This window comes from Eufriesea mexicana, unplaced genomic scaffold (assembly GCF_001483705.2).
Source record: "Eufriesea mexicana isolate 0111107269 unplaced genomic scaffold, ASM148370v2 scaffold1653, whole genome shotgun sequence".
NCBI lineage: Eukaryota > Metazoa > Arthropoda > Insecta > Hymenoptera > Apidae > Eufriesea > Eufriesea mexicana.
In genome coordinates, this window is record NW_016909884.1 from 1,289,212 (window position 1) to 1,307,101 (window position 17,890).

Below are 17,890 nucleotides of genomic sequence, written 5' to 3' on the forward strand. Positions count from 1 at the left end.
GGACTCTTATGTTACCCCAACCATCATCCGATCTAATCCTGAATAAAGGCTTGCCAACCCTTCATAAACGAACAGACAATTAGCCAAATGTATTTAAACCTTCGCCTCCACCGAAAGACCCGTACCTCATTTTCCTATTTTCCATATTCACCCTTAAAGACAGAAGACCCGAGTCGAAGGGACAACGGTGTAATTCCTTTACGACCAGCGTTTTACGACTCGCAGACACCTGGACCTCCTAAAATACCATCCGAGTTAACCCCCTATAAAAGAGATTAAAATTTCCCAAGGACCGAGAAACAAATTGACAATTTCTTTAAACTTCCACTTCCACTACCAAGAATCATCGAACTCCATACACACCTCTCTAACCAACATGCTGCCAATAGGAAGAAATGCGCTCACCATTTACACGTCTCGACAACCAATGACAGCAACACCCGAACTTATAAAATACACGAAGGCAGGGGAGCAGACACATTCAAATAACCAAACCTACACTGTAAACGTATCCATTCTTGTATCAACTCGAAATAAACTCTTGTGAAAATCTCGATTAACTAGTTTACGTTTGTAAGAGGGCGTAAACCTCGTCTGACAAATTTCCCATTTAAGAAAGGTTCGGACGAAACACAATTCAACCCCTATTTGGAGATTTTATTCCGTGAATGATGACAGAAAATTGTTTCTGTTCCTACATATATGTAGCATTGGAATGAGTACAGTCCTGAAAGAATGTCAAGATTGTTTGGGCATAGAACGAAAGTGATCGCATGCAAGAGGATTGACTGCGAAGAATATTTATGGTAGAGTCGAGTGAAACTTTAGAGATGCGTTCAGAGTGGTTGAAGTACCTGGCCCACCGAGGTTATGTGACAAAGAAACATGATTGGGAAGGAAAACCTGGGTATGAAAAAGGACAGAATGAATGGTTTAAATAAGGGTGCAAGGGCGTGAGTCAGTCTTTAAGAGATTTTTAAGCCAGTATTTTGCAGTCTTTAACCGTTTAAGTGCCAAGAGGCGCGATCGCGCTTCTTCTATTTTGTGTCCAAAAGTGCCAGCGCTCTGAGCTGCGAAGCTGACAATCAGCGCGCTCGGTTGGTGAACGCGGAATATGAGAAGCGCTATCGCGCCGCTCGGCATTTTTGGACACGGAATATGACAAGCGCTATCGCGCCGCTTGGCAAATATCGATTGGGAAACAATAATGACCCGTGGCACTCAAACGGTTAAGAGTGTGCCAGTGTGTCGATCAGAGAGTATGTATGAAGTCGAAGTCAGTCTAAGAAAGATCAGAAGAACGTGCTCATAGAGAATCTCTCTTGTGTCATAGCGTCATTCTGTTTCTAAGCTTATTTTATTCTATTAAGAAGCCAACAATACTATCTCAAGTCAATCCATCCAAAATCCAATCCCACATATATATATTTATATTCTATTAGTGTAGAGACTGGGATTGGTGGTGATAAATAGAATTATTTATCAATTAATAATAATAAATTAACAATATGCGAGTGATTAAACACACGAATCTATATCGACTCCAAGTTAAGACTACACTCAACTCAACGACACAATGGCAACTCAGTCTGTTACAACTAAAACACAACTAAGAATTCTTCTAAAGAACTATCTCTCAAGAACTGTCTCCAACGAACTTCCTCCTAATCACTGTTTCCTAACCAATTTTGCCTTCTTTTATATCTTCCCCAACACGTATACGTTTTCCAAAAGCCTCCCCAAACATGAGCAAATGTGGTCATGCTTAGGGCCTGAATCATCATCGGGTTTTTTCCGACCAACCTGACCTTCGAACCCTCGGTGACTTTCTGAGCTAAAGCAACCTATATATTTCCTACGAGGTGGAAATCCTGCGATACTACATTAGTTATAAGAAATACCGAAATTTGTTCATATTTTTAGCATGAGAATTCTCGTCTTATCTTTATAACAACGATATCGAAGCGGGAGGATCTCGTGATTCGTAAACGAGAAAATATTCGTTGTTTACACGGTTTATTCCGTTTATTCTTGCATATTCCGATATGAAACGTGCGTCACGGAATCCGCGGACTGTTCTGCTCGACCGATAAAATCATGCTAGCTCGGAGCAATAACGGAGCTGGATATTTTAATTAACTTCGAAAACAGAGACCACTTTATTTTAATTCCGGAGAATATCGTGTAATTGAAGGCGATGCTTTGTTTGCCAAATAATTGTTCATGAATATGTACACCGACCGGTGTGTTATTTACGACGATCCAGTCCCGTTTATTTTCACCAGCCTTTCTGGCATCGTTCGCGAACGTAGCGGGATAAAAATTCCTCTTTGATCCGGGGGAACGCCCCGACGCTCGTACCGCTTATCGCGCCCCCCGTAAAAATGCCGAGCTTTCCGACGGGCTTGTAATTCTGGAGGAAATCCAGGCTCGTTTGCAATTCTCCGAGGAGAAGTAACCGTGGCCCGCCTTTGCATAACTGTTGCACACGTGTACGCGGGCGCCAGCCTCGCGAAATAATGGCGAATAGACAGCGGAAGCGAATGTTACGCGTGCATAAATCTGGCCGTGGCACGTCTTCGTCGACCGACAACGCTGCCCGAGCAAATTTACACGCCGGCCCCGGGGTGAAAATTACGCGGTAGCACCCGGTGAAAAACGCCTGGCATTTTTCGCTGGATCCTCCTCCTCGGGAAAATTCGAACGGAGGTCTGTTGATCTTTAATTACCGGATTCCGGGAGAAAACTGGAGCGTTGGTATCGACCGACGGGATGCCGGCCACATTTTCGGCTTCTTCGCTGACATTTCGCAAACACTGCAGTTACCCGTATCGGTAGCAGTGTGTCAAGCAGCCACTGACGAAGGAAACTGCAATGCTGGCGAAACGTTGGCAGGAAAACTGCAACGCTTCCTTAACTTCTGCCGCACCGCTGGCCACCGCCATTTTTTCCCCCATTTCTCCCTTTCTTTTCCGTTTTTTCCCTGCCATAAGACGCGAAGCACCCGGAGCAAGCGTCAACACCGATTATCATCCCGTTTCCGAGGCAAGTAACCGTAACACGATCACGTTAAATCCTTCTAAGCCCGACGTTGCATTCGAGGCTGCGTTTCCACGTCCGCGGGTAAATGAGAATGATTTCGGGTGAAACAGGAGCCGGCAATCGGGTTAAACCAAATGACCAATGATTCGGGGCGAATTGCCGTGTCCCGTGGACCAGTGGGCGCTTTGGCCCAACGATTCAGGGCGTTTGTAACGAACAGAGGCATCGATCGGTTGTTCCAGATTGGAGTGCGTGGTGAACGCCCTTTGCCGTGGACTGAGTCACGCGTCAAGCAGCCTGGCACGGCTGGTCCTCGACATGAATCTGTCCGGCGAGCAAGTGTCCCGGGTCTGCGATGCTCTTCGTGGCTGCGTTCAAGTACAGGCGCTGCACTTGCCCCATTTGGGCTGCGGCTGCGAGGGGTTGGCCTCGGTCGCCGAGCTGCTGAAGGAGAGGCCTCTGCTCGCGCTCAATCTCGCCGGCAGCTGGGGTGCCAAGAACGAGGATCCGTCCAGCTCTGGAATCAGTATGGGTAAACCTTGTCGTTCTTCTGTTTTGTTTTCGTCCTTTTTATTTTACTTTTTCTATTTCCAACTTCTGCTCTATTGGCCCTATTGCCAGTGTCATTCGTTCTGTAGAGGTCTCTTTGATCCTTTGTGGACGAATACTGGCGATGTGAGTGGTCGAATAATTTATCCTTAGTTAAAACATTTTTCTTAGTTTATAAACTTTAATAATACAGTTACTAACCCCTTGCAGCAGAGGATTTTTTCGCTATAAAGATATAACAATTCGAAGCTTTTCTTGTGCTTTTCTGAGCTCGGTGATGCTATTTCGTGTCAAAAGTAACGAAGAAAATCACGCGTAGCTGCTTCTAATCTAATTATTATCTCGTATTCGTCATTTAAGCTTCGAAGTGTCGAAACAAACGGTGACTGGGAGTCCATAGAATTAATAAATATACTGTACTTAAATCTTGACATAGTTTTGATATCACTGAGCGATATCTAGTTGACAATATTTTGCAGTGATACGACGGATATATCCCGAGTTTTGATAGCTGTGCGTCGTTAATATCGGCTATTTTCCCGCGGAACTAAGGAATCATTCGTACACAAAGGGACGGAGTTGGCGAGATCGAGAAGTTCCCTATGGAGGTTGCTAGACGGAGGGAACGAGGGCTTAGAAAGTTGACGGAACACGGTTCGTCGGTCACTCGATCAACGAGCGTGAGCTTAACGAAGTCCCGGGGCTTAAGACGAACCGAATTAACGATCTTGCCGGCTAAACGGTTCGTAACGCTCCCCGGGCCGTGTTTGATCGACCGATTCACTCGATGGAAAAAGCGGCAATTTTAAATTTTCATACGCGACACTTAAATTAAACGCGCTCCACTATCGGCCGCCATTAAAGCCAATCTGCATGATAGCGCTGGCACGGCGCATCGAGATTTATTGCGATCCGGATGCACTTAGACGAAACTCGGCCCGCCATGATATTACGCTCCGAATGCCTAATGCGCGACTGCCAAACCCGTGGGACTATAATCGCCGCGCTGATCTAGGACTGGGAAGCGATCGATGATCCAAGTGTCAAGGGTATCAGTCAATGCGGAATCTCGGCGTTGGGAAATATCTGTGACGAGGGTTGTTAGTGTCCTGATTAACGCGTTGGGTTCATTCATGGCAGTTTTGCAAGCACCACTGAGCTTCTATGGAGATCAATTGGTGCTACATCTTGACTACAGAAGCCTTGTTTCGTTTGACATACCGATAACATCGATCGCTATAGTATTTTAATCTTGGAAAATAGCTATGTCTCTTCCTATCCACGTGTCAGTCAAAATATAAGGTAAATTTATAGAAATTTTGCGAGTACCATTGTGCTTTTATAGAGATCGATTGGACCTAGAATCTTGACTCTAGATATCGATTGCTATAGTATTTTAATTTTAGAAAAAAGCTATGTCTCTTCCTATGCATGTGTCAGTCAAAATATAAATTTATAGGAATTTTGTAAATACTATTGTGGTTTTATAGAGATCGATTAGGCCTAGAATCTTGACTCTAGATATCGATTGCTATAGTATTTTAATTTTGGAAAAAAGCTATGTCTCTTTCTATCCATGTGTCAGTCAAAATATAAGGTAAATTTATAGGAATTTTTTAAATGCCATTGTGCTTTTATGAAGATCGATTGGTCCTAGATCTTGACTATAGAATCCGAGATTCGTGTGAGATACCGATAACATCGATCGCTATTGTATTTTAATCTTGGAAAATATTATAGCTTCGTCTCTTCCTATCCATGTGTCAGTCAAAATATAAGGTAAATTTATAGGAATTTTGCAAGTGCCAATCCGCTTTTATAGAGATCGATTAGGCCCAGAACCTTGACTCTAGATATAGATTGCTGTGGCATTTTAATTTTGCAAAATAGCTACGTCTCTTCCTATCCATGTGTCAGTCAAAATATAAGGTAAATTTATAGAAATTTTGCAAGTGCCATTCCGCTTTTATAGAGATCGATTAGGCCTAGAACCTTGACTCTAGATATCGATTGCTATGGTGTTTTAATTTTGGAAAAAAGCTATGTCTCTTTCTATCCATGTGTCAGTCAAAATATAAGGTAAATTTATAGGAATTTTGTAAGTGCTATGGTGCTTTTATAAAGATAGACTTATCACGGAATCTTGACACCAGAATCTAAGTAATGTTTATAACATTGGCAGTATAGATCACTATAGAATTTCAATTTTAAAAAATTTCTACATCGTTGTCCTTAATATTAGCATTACAATATTGGATTAATTTATAGGAATATTACAGACGTCTATATAATGATCGATTTATCCCAGAATCTTAGCTTCAGAACCCGGATTTCGTTCAGAAATTAATAAAATTTCAATTTCGGAAATATCTATAGGGTGTCCCAAAATTCGCACAAAAAGTAATTCTAATAGAAAACAGACAATTCTTCGTTATTTTAAAAATATTACTCAATAATGAAGATGCATTATTCTCTCATGTAGCTCCATTTTTAATAACCCTAAACTGTCAACTCTTACGTTATCTTTTTTTTTTCGTTGGCAACAATTTACCGCAAAGACGGCGCGAAATTCAAATCTTGCGTACATTTTGGGACACTCTTTACTGCACTTTAAATATAGTAATTCACGGAAATTCGTTGAACCTTGCCAAGCTTTTATCAAAACCTTTATAAAAACCGATTTGCTCCAAAATTTAAATCGCAGTATTCCGCTACCGTTGAAAAACCGTGAAATCAGTAATGAAAGCGCAAAAGCTTTCAGGCTTACAGCACGTAAACGCGGATAAACGACGAACTAGCTGTCCGCGAAAGACGAGCACACCAGGACCATTAACCGGCTACAGCCCCGGAATTAGAAAGTTGGAATTAGAGCAGTTTCCGGCCCGTGGCAGGCAAATCGGACCGCGGAAGTTCCCGCGGCGTTTTCCATCGAGCGCGGGAACGGAACTTCTGCCCTTTCGAACTTTATACCGTACCATTTGCCCGAGTTAGCCGCGCGGATACATATCACGTAAGGTCGGGGTGTTGGTTCGATTTACGAAGCGGAGAGGATTTCCTCATACGACGATTTATCCCGGGTAACTAATGCCGCGGCTGTTCCAATTTGCGTTCGAATTAGTCTCGATCTTTTACCCGGCTCCCTATGAACCAGTGGATCGATCGTGACTGCCTTGTTTCGCTCGATTCTTCGACAAACGGAGAAAGATTCCCCGTCTGAACACCGCGCGATTCGATGAAAACCGTCGAGGAACGAGCATTCTACACAAAGGAGAAGGAAAATAGAGTGGAAGCAAACTCGATGAAGGAGGAATCGTCGAATTATCGACCGGAAGTCGAAGGTTCGAGGTTTGATTAGGGACGGCCTGATGGTAAATCGTCGAATCTCGTGTAAACCTCCAATCGGGGTAGAATAAACTTCACGATCGACCCTGATCCCTGGGTTCGTCTGGTTTCACCGAGTCCTCTTCGACGAGATCGCGGTCCTCTGTCTTGGCGTTTGCACAGGCGAGAGGGAAAAAATCAACGACAGTTTGCACGAGCCTCGAATCGCTGGCCCGTTTCCCTAGGAATGATAACAACTCTTCGTCTTCTCTCGAGGAAGATGAACAGCGGCCCTCGAGACTGGTTTATACGCGGAGCTCCGTGCAAACGACACTTTCCAAGTGAATTTCCGCTCGCAAATAACGTATTAATCATCTCCGACCAGCCCTCTCTGGCCCTTTGTTACACCCTGTCCAAACCTTCTCTCTTAACAGCCCCTTAATGTCTTCCTCTCTATGCCTCCCTCTGCCTTTACCTTCCCTCTCTCTCCCTCTCTTTCTCTCTTTTCCCGTATGCATGAATAGTCCCGAAGAGAGAGAGAGCTCTTCGGAGACACTTTTAGACTCGAGACCAGACCGAGTCCCCGCGCAATGTTACGAGATCCTATTTCGAAAATAGAAACAGAGAATTACATAATGGCGGACTGTAACGATACATCGACCTCGCGGTAACTTTGAGAATTATTCATGGTGAAGAAATAATTTTTAATTTTTATGGCACGGTAGAAACTCACGCTGCGTTTGCTAGATCCTGTCAACTGTCAACGAATCAGAGAAGCAATATATAGTGATAGTCATAGTCTCCAGAAAAATTGGAGATTAAAGACACACTGTGTCAAAAGCAAAATGGAGGGGAAGGGATCATCCCCGCATCACTAGCACTAAAGATATCAAGCGGGGTCAAATGACCTCTTCCAAAATTTCCCTTATAAATCGTACATTTGTTATTTCCTTGAATAAATTAACCCTTTACGCTCGACAATTTTTCAACTAAAGAGGCGTACGAGTTGAAAAATTTTCTTCCATAAAGCTGATGATATTTTTTGAGCAGTAAATAAGAAATCGTATAATAATTAACACGTAGAATTATTCAATTTCAATACCTCGCACACTGTTACATTATTTCAAATTTGATATATTAATTAACATCGAGCTTCGAAATTTTATCAAATGGTGACCTAGAGGCACCTCTCGAGTGCAAAGGGTTAAGAATTTTCTTAAATCTAAAAATTTCATAAGGGGTCATTTGACACGTTATGGTAAAAATAGGTATGTGTAAAGTACCAGGTAGTTTAGCTTGTAGTTTCATTGCAACAAAATTAATAATATCGACTGACGACTGGGACAGAGCACCAGATTCATTTTATATTTTCTCCGTTACGTAGCGAAATTGAATTTTATAAGCGAATGTGTATGATTACTAAAAAATTGATTCCATCGTAATAGTTGTTCCGCCATTTTGTTTCCATATCGGTTCGAATGCGGAAGTCTCGTGCCCCGCATATATCTTCGCGCCGCGTTTCCCCGGGCCCCGCAGCTTCTGCCAAAAATACACACGCAGAAATTCCATCGCGCAAAGTTCCCGGACGCACATAATCTCGCAATAAGCGCATAAAACAAACATTTACCCTGCAGCAACCGTGTTCTCCCCTTTCACGCGGCCATTTCGCGTCCCTCGAACGATCCCCGGCACCTATCTCTTGTCTCGTTGGCTCAGACAAACGGTCGTCTCGCGGTCGATGTTATCGTCGCGACCGGTGTTGGCAAACAAGCGAGCGTGTGTACGCGGCTGCCGGTTGCCAGGTTGTTGCTCCTTCGCAGCTCGGGCAATTACAAACACCTGAGGCAACCTCGTCGCCGGTGCGCCAAGCAACCACGCTTCCGTGGAACGCTCTCCTCGCAACCAGATTTCTCGAAATTGCCGATCGATCCACCCGGGGATTCCCAACTTTAAAGTGGCTCTGTTTCTTCTGCCTCCGGATTCAAGATGCTGCATCGCAAATTGCGCTCTGCCAGAGTTTGTATCGTACAGGATGTTATTTTTATGGAGCACGAACAGTTGCAAGGATCCTTTTCTTCTATCTTTCTCTTCTTTTTTAAATTTTGAATCGGAGATTCGTTCAATCGTGGTTTATTTTCTTTGAATGGATAACTGGGAGATAGAGCTTGGTTCTGACTGATTGAAAACAGTTCTCGTTTCAATTTCATCGAGCAGATCTGTCTGATTCGCTTCTTAGCAGGACTCCTGCCGATTTTGGCCTTGCTTCCTTTCTTTTCTTCAATTTGTAGTGGCCAATGTTCATACTATCTACTGCTAGATGGGAAAACGGAGGTTTGAGGTTTCTCAAGTCTTCGATGAATCCTCGACTCCCTTAAATACAAGTTCCTAGTGTACCTATTCGCCATATCCCTTGTCTAAGGCAGGACCTGCTAGAAAAGCTTGGTGACGAGTTGACTAGCAGGCCCAGGACTAAACGCATAGCTTCTTCGCGTCTTTCTACCTGTTACCTATTATAGCAAGACGGCTATCATCATATTTACCGACAGTACCATAAGAATCACGAGACTTTTTCCTAACCCCCGTGGGAGGAGACCCCCCACAAATTATTACACGGATTGTTAATAACAAATCAATATTGTTAATAAGGATTCAAATTATCTATCACGAAATATTCGTCATACACGCCACTTCATCGGTCACCCTATCTCGCTACCCTTACGCATAAACTTTTACATAAGGGTACATACCACTAGGAGGTGAGATAAGTAGTCTTGACCGGGTGTGGGTCAGCCAACGTCCCAAAAATTTACCGCCCTCCTACAACGGCTATTAGGTTTAGTTAACCCCCCACACAAGTCTCAACCTACTCGAAAAATCTAATAGTAACCACTCTTTCAAATTTACCTTCTTCGATAAATATTTATCGAATTGGCCAATCGTCGATGATTCATGTCCCCCATTGAGGGGGTACAAATTTTTGTTTGATAATTCCGACACGATAAACAGAGCTGAAAACAGGAAGTATTCTCGTTATACTCGATCTCTGGTAGAAAAGGCCACGAGCGAAAACGATTCTTGCATGGAGCGATCAACGAGAAATCGAAGAATGATTCACGAGAAATGGCGCGTTTCTCTCGAACAAAAGTCCCCGGTTGCAAATTGCGGTAACGCAATTTCGGTTTCCATTCGACCACGAGCTTCCCACACACGAGAGACCCCTTGGAAAAGCCAATCGATCGCCGATAATCAGATATGTCTGACAGGAATCTTGGTAAACGATAGCGTGTAACTCCATTGCAGGGCCCGGAGACAATTATGAAAATCCAATTTCTGTTGCGGAACGTGGGCTCGCGTCGGGAACGTTATTTTCAGCTCAGCAGTGAACAATTTCAGGTTGCGATATCAACATCGTGACACGAACCGCTTTTATCGGCTATCTGACTGCCGGATCGTTTTCACGGCGATTCCGAGCCCGATTAACCCCGTTCCCGTCGAGATCGCTGTCTCCATCCACTGCTCAAAATTGCACTTGCGTATCCGCGATATCAACGATCTTCCAGCTTCCCTCCGCTCCAGCCAGCGCAGTATAGCCAGCGCGAACGTCTGCACGACGACGCGGGCTGCAATCTCTATTCGGGTCTACTTGGATCTCAATAAAGCCTGCCTCGGAGCCGAGCACGCCTATTTGCTTCCGTTACGGGATTCTAATCAATCCGCTTCTGGTTCCCTGACTCGATGCAGTTCCCGATAACAACGCTGCAACGAACGAGAAAGACTGCTGTAGCTACGTGAGCAGACGAAGAAGCCGGCTTGCGACTTTGATCTTTCGTGCAATCGGGATATGCAAATATTCCTGGCGCAGAAAGAGGTATAAAATTCCGGGTACAGTTGCTTTCGACGATGTAACCGGGTAAATAATCGCATTAAACGGGACATCTAGTATTTACTGATCGATATTCGGCGAGCGGAATTTCAAATTCGTTGATAGGGTGATTGACACCGTGTTGACTAGTAGACAGTGTTAAGGGGTTGTAATGCGAGGAAATAGTGGAAACGGTGGGAAAACTGTATGGATGCTGATTAACCCTTTGCACTCGGCGATCTTTTCGTTACAGAAACATAGCAATTCCAAGACTTTCTGCCATAAAGTCGACGATATTTTCAAAGCGATAAATAAGAAGCGCAAATTAATTGTAAGACGTAGAACTATTTTACCCCGATTTTCCACGCGTCATTGGGCAATTTTAAATTGCAAATACTAATTAACAACGATCTTTAGAATTTAATTAAATGGCGACTGAGAGTGCAAAGGGTTAACACTAGGTTTACGGACGCTATCTGTATACCTGTCAAATTGACAGGTGAGGGAATCCACGTACCTTATTTTTTTAACGATTAGTTTAATTTACAAACAATTATATATTGTATTGACAGTCTCAATATGAGTTAACTAAATCTGTTACCATCGTATAATTGTAGCAACCCCTCTGTCAAATTAACAGGTTCCGTAAATCTAGTGTTAAAGTGCACTACTATTACTATTACTACTAGCAATGCTATTTTTATCTCCGTTATTCATCTTTCTTACCACTTTGCTGTTAGTTACCTCAGAGACGTGTTAAAATTGTAGTCGTTGCACAAACGACATACCTATTGTAGATTTTTCGAGTCTAATTCAGTGAGCGAAATTTCAAATTCGTTGATAGGGTGATTGACACCATGTTGACTAGCAGACAGTGTTAAGGGGTTATAACGCAAAGAAATAATAGCCAGTGGAAGCGATGGAAAAACTGTATAGATGTTTATTAAACGGGGATAAATGATTAGAACTGACCTATCTGTTCAGGGTTACGCAGGTCAAAGACGTCTCCAGAAAATGGGAGACGAAAGCCACGCGCTGTCAAAAGACAAAACGCAGGGGAAGGGATCAACCCCACATCGCTAGAATATAGAATCTATTTTAGTATTTAATTTTTTAATACATCAGACAGGATCTCGTATTTTTCCTTAAATTGACAGTAAATTCCTTTAGAGATTTTCTACGAGTTGACAGAATTCGGACCCCCGGTGAATTATCGTGAAACATCCAAGAAAAGAAGAATTTTTCCCTAATTGCCCCTCGATATTTGCCGCAAAATTCTCGAATTCCCTTTTTCAAACTCGGTGGGCTAAGAATTTGAAATTCGACCGACTTTTCGAACCCCGTTTGCCATATTTACACAGGGCTCTTTGCGCCCGCTGTGAAAAATGATTTTATTTCGTACGAAAACCGTTTCCCAAAGCAATTACGCCGGATCGGTGAAACGCGACTGATGCCGGAAGCTCGTCGAACGAGCGAAATTTGATTTGCAGGTCAGCGTGCTTCTGGCACGGAGACGCAGCATCAAAGCATTCCGGTATCGAGCACCCTGGTCCCCGCAGCCACCGTGTGCGTTTTCTTTCCACGTTCCGCCGCGTGCAATCGATTCCCCCGACGTCCGGATCGAAATTATATCGTATCGGCCGTTCACCGATTCCGCGTAATTAGAACAGTCCTCGTACATAGGTGTACGACTGGAAAGTAGTCCGGGAGCGCGCAGACCGGAAACGGTTCGCGTCTCGGAGTATAACCGGTTCCCTGGTATAACCGGAGAATATGAAACGTAAATTGCGCGTTCGAGGCAGCGAGATGTCGCGTCGCGAAATTGCATCCCCTCATCGCCGGAGAAATTGAATCCCTTCGTTGCGGACGATTGACATTTGGGTCAGCGTAAGTAGCGCACACCGATAATTATTTCCACGGGTTCGAGGACGAGCCGGCGAGAGTAGCAAGCACACGCGAACAGGTCGATGGAAGAATATTTCGGACGATTTGTTTGATGAAGAACGGCTGCAGACCCTTCCCACTGTTTTTCCCCTCGCCTTTTATTATTCTTTTTAACGAATTATGTAATTATCATGGCCGGGTCGTGACGCCGGCTGGGCCATTCTCGAGTTTAATGAAATCCAAGAGGGAAAAGAATGAAAGCCGGCAGCGGGCAGGGGACAAGATGCTCCCGGACCGTTTATTATTCTCTTTGCCATTCCGCTTGTTCAGCCCGGGCCGAGCGTGAATGAATTTAGATGCAACGAGAACCCGTAATGTTCTTTGATAATTTGGGTCAAGCTCCAGTTTCTCTGCTCCCGGCAAATGGAAGCCCTTAATCCGCCCGCGTGTGCCTCCATTATCTGTCTTAAGTGGTTATTTAGTGAAATAGTGCCGGCGGCGTGCAGAAAGCATGCTACTCTACTTGAAATCGGACGCCCCTTATCGCGCAGCTTTAATCTCCCCTCATCGAGCGCGACCGTTGCGTGCGGGGCTGAAACTCTACCCGATTGCTTCTCCACGCCTACGATACTACCGAAATTTCCGAAAATGGCAAGGGGGGGGAAGGAATTGGAAACCACGTCGAATTTGCCTGCGCAGAGGCTCGAAACTCTACCCCTTCGCTCGATGACACTTGTAACGCTTCAAAATATATTTAAAAAAGAAGTTAACCCCTTGGCTACTGTGGGCGCCCATAGGCGCTTAAAAATTTTGCGTTTGTGACACGAAGAGCGCCTATGGGCGCTTAGAAATTTTGTGTTTGTGACACAGAGGGCATCTATAGATGCTCGGCGTAGTTTGGCTTTCTGACACGGAGGGCGCTTGTTTCCACAAAAATGGCGCGCATCGTAACTCAATTCCTGCCGTATGATATGACCACTACGTATCTAAGTCTGTCGTAGTCAAGGGATTAAGAAAGAAAATTGGAAATTATATAACAATTCTAGGTCTTCAAATTTATAAAGAAGAAAAGAAAAGGAAGAAAGTCGAAAATATCTAAAATTTACATAGAGGGGGTTGAAACCCTACCCTATCCGGTCGCTTGAAAACGCGTGTAACACTGAAATAAACGAAACGAGGAATGCGGGAAAATTGGAAACGTTGGCAAAGAAGGGAAATGAAGGGGAAAGGGAGGAAATTGAGAACTATTTCGATTACAGGTAGATTTGCAACCCCCGAAACTCGGAGATTAATAAAGTACCGCTGCCACGGAAACGATGCCTCCGCTGCAACAAATTCCCCATCGATCCGAGCCGACTACCCAGCTACTATAAACAGTTGGTAACTCGAAGAAGTTGAAGCGCGCCGGTCGGAACTATTAACGGGCTCCTCGACATCGTCGAAGAACAACACCGACGCGTTTGCATCCCTCGCCTGGCTCCGCGTTAACGCGGCTTCGCTCGCTGTTTGCTCGCCATTCTCAGCTTCCACTGGCAAAACTTTGCGTTATTAACGCTTGCAGTTAGAACGATACGAAAACAGAACGGTGCACCGATACGCTTTCTTTCTAACGAAATTCGCCTAACTCCAGGACCAAGCACCCTTAAACCGACTCGTTATAATTTTCCTCCCCAAAGTCTTTGCGATTATTATCGATACTACAAGATTCAAATTTCTTACACTTTTATCGAACATTGTTGTTTCATTTTGCGACAATCGACTCGTAATCAACGATTCGAAATCGCTATTGACATCGTAATTCGTCTTTCTAAGGAGACTCGCCTAACTCGAGGGTGAAGCACCCTTAAACCGATTCGTAACAATTTTCTTCCCTAAAGTTTTCACTATTTTATCTTCTGTACCACAAAATTCCAATTTCTTACATTTTTATTGAACATTACCGTTCGATTTTGTGTCAATCGACTCGTAATCAACGATTCGAAATCGCTATTGACATCGTAATTCGTCTATCTAAGGAGGCTCGCCTGACTCGAGGGTGAAGCACCCTTAAACCGATTCGTAACAATTTTCTTCCCTAAAGTTTTTACTATTATTATCTTCTGTACCACAAAATTCCAATTTCTTACATTTTTATTGAACATTACCGTTCGATTTTGTGTCAATCGACTCGTAATCAACGATTCGAAATCGCTATTGACATCGTAATTCGTCTTTCTAACGAGACTCGTCTGACTCGAGGGTGAAGCACCCTTAAACCGATTCGTAACAATTTTCTTCCCTAAAGTTTTTACTATTTTATCTTCTGTACCACAAAATTCCAATTTCTTACATTTTTATTAAACATTACCGTTCGATTTTGTGTCAATCGACTCGTAACTCCATCCTCGTAACTCGTAGTCAACGATTCAAAATCGCTACTGACATTATAATTCGTCTTTTTAACGAGACTTGCCTAACTCGAGAGCGAAGCACCCTTAACCCTTTCTCTTCCAGCGTCACATATATGTGACGACCTGATTTTCTTATCTGAGCCCGGCGTCACAAATATGTGACGGGTGTTCATTATCCTTTTAATCAAATGTGTCACATATATGTGACGACGAGGCTACCAAAAGAATTATCTATCTATAGCCCAGTGTCACTTGTGTGTGTCGGCTTGTAAAATTGCTAATTTCACTTAGTTAGAACGTTATGGATACATCCCACAAAAATAAATGACAATTGGTATCATATTTAAATAATAAGACGTCTGGGCTGTGGTGGCGGTTTCTCTCCTGAGGCACTGGTAGCGAAAGGGTTAAACTATTTATAACAACTTTCCACCCCAAAGTCTTCACGATTATTGTCGATACTACGAAATTTTAATTTCCTACATTTCTATCGACCATTGCTGTTCGATTTTGCGACAATCGACTCGTAACTCCACCCTCGTAACTCGTAGTCAACAATTCGAAATGGCTATTGAAATCATAATTTTATTCCCCAAATTCTTCACGATTATTATTTTCTGTACTACAAACTTTCAATTCCTTACATTTTTATCGACCATTCCTGTTCGCCTCTGCAATATTACAAAGCGTCGACCGACATTTCCATCGACCGACTCAGCGAGTGTTACGCTAGAATTTCTGTTTACTGTATTTTTATGGAGGATTACTCGTCAGGCTGGTCGTCGCGCAATTCCATCCGAGTGACCTAAGTGTACAGCGGGTTACTGCAGGTAATTAATCCACCGTCGGACACGCGACCGCGCTTTACGTGTCCGCTGCTCGTGCACGCGTCTCGAGCGTAACCGGAGCCGCGCAGAAGGAGTCAGGCTGAGCTTCGAATAAAGACGGAAACGCGGTCGACGTGAAACCCAACCGAGCGGTCGTGTCTTTATTTCCTCCTCTATTTTCCCTCGTGCATCGATAACGAGGATTCCGCGACAAAGTGACCTTTCCCGAAAGACCCCGCTCTCCCAGCCACTTCTGCAAACCCCACGTTAACACCGAGCGAACCTATCCAAACAGCCCCTATAAAAGCGCGAAAATTCGCGAAAGAGGAGGGCCGAAATGGAAAGGCAGAAATCGTTCCATCTGCCACGCTCGCTGAAATAATAACAAGCCTTTCGGCGAGAAGGGAGTTAAACGAACTCCGAGGAACGGGTATTCGAGCGGATTCGATCGTGCCTCGGAGATTCGAAGCGGAATTAAATCGGTTCGGGACGAGGGAGTACGCTCGTATCCAATGTACCGTGGCCGATGGAAACGGCTATTACGACGCTTTAGAACGGGAAATGGTTTTTGCGCAGGGCACCGTGGCGCGAGCCCGGCGTAAATTCGTCGTCGAGCTCGCGATAAAAACACCGGTTTCGATACCAGCCACGCGATTGTCGCGTTAAAACGATTCGTCAACCGGCAAAAACGTGTCTTCCAGCTAAACGCGTACCGAAAAATCCTCGAGCAAGAAACCGTCCGGATTTAGATCCCCGTTCCAGGCTAGAGGATCGAGAGGAACGATGACTGAAATGACTAGAACGACTGGAATGTCCCGCGACTGGTACCCTCGTCCATTGACACTCGCACACGTAGCCACTTAAGCGTTACGGAAACGCCGAGGGTTCCGAGAGTTAGGCTACTTGGCTTCTGCGCGAGCTTTCAACAGCCGGACGAATGATCTCGCGTTAACGCGAAGCCTCGCTCGCAGGTCGTAAAGAATAATGAATCCCATATTACCTTCGGCTACTCGCTGTCATTGCTAACTGTTCCAGCGAGCAGCATGGCTGAGTGACAAGGGCAAACGGAACTGGGAATTCCAACGAGTCTCGTTTCCTCCCATGAACCAGGCATTTTCCATTTTCCATGGATGCTCGCGGGCCGGAACGAGGACATAGACACGACTCCGAATCGTGTCAGGGTGAATGAAATTTTGGCTTGGATTAATGAAACGATTCGGGATAATATAACTGGCATGCCTATTTCTCGTCCAAGCCGTAATCTAGTTACGTATGGACGTTTATATTTGTAACCAAGGATACGTTTGTGGGGCAAGTGTCACTTGACCTGAACTAGACAGGTCTAGAGATGGTCTATACTCCGGTCAGCGAGAATTGACAGGATATATAAACACCCGAACGTCAACGACACGTGATCAGATCAGAATTGAAACGATCCAAGCATAAGATAAAATATTTCGAGGAAAATTTTGACCTATCTTAACACATTGAACCAATATTACTGTCCTTTCCGTTCAGCTGGCAGCGAGAAAGTACTTGCACGATATTTGAGACGGTTGACAATGACAGACAGCCAGAAATTTGACAAAAGAATCGTCACGTTTTGTAATAGATGCAAAACTAAAACATATTTTTGTTTAAAGTGTTTCGATAAATATCATTAACATTACTATTTCCATTTATTTTTTAACTTTGACACTTGACAGTCCCCAGGGGCCGACGCCGGGCTCAAAGACCCCTGTTTAGGACTTCTAAAAGTCCATACTGACAGCCACGTTCACCAATCACTTATCTATCGACCACGTGATTGTTTTGTTAATATTTCCTGCCAATTCTCGTTCGAACTTCGGATACATCGCAGATGCACTTGACAGTCAGGCTAACTAGGGAATGGGAAAAGCGATTGACGTATAATCGAGTATCCCAGAGAGACTCGGCCTGTGCTATCTGTATCTAAGAGAACTACTTGGAGTACAATACCAAGTATCGTCCGTGTCTGACAACGAGAAGAGTAC

General features: G+C 44.1%; 1 protein-coding gene across 1 annotated transcript in view; it reads left to right on the forward strand.

Moving 5' to 3' along the window:
- The window catches only part of LOC108548798 (uncharacterized), a 114,081-nt gene that overhangs the window by 70,024 nt on the left and 26,167 nt on the right, over positions 1 to 17,890 (forward strand). The window contains exon 7 of the mRNA XM_017901919.1: positions 3,263 to 3,574. Within this exon, the coding sequence (XP_017757408.1) occupies positions 3,263 to 3,574 (312 nt within the window). The remainder of the gene's footprint in view (positions 1 to 3,262; positions 3,575 to 17,890) is intronic.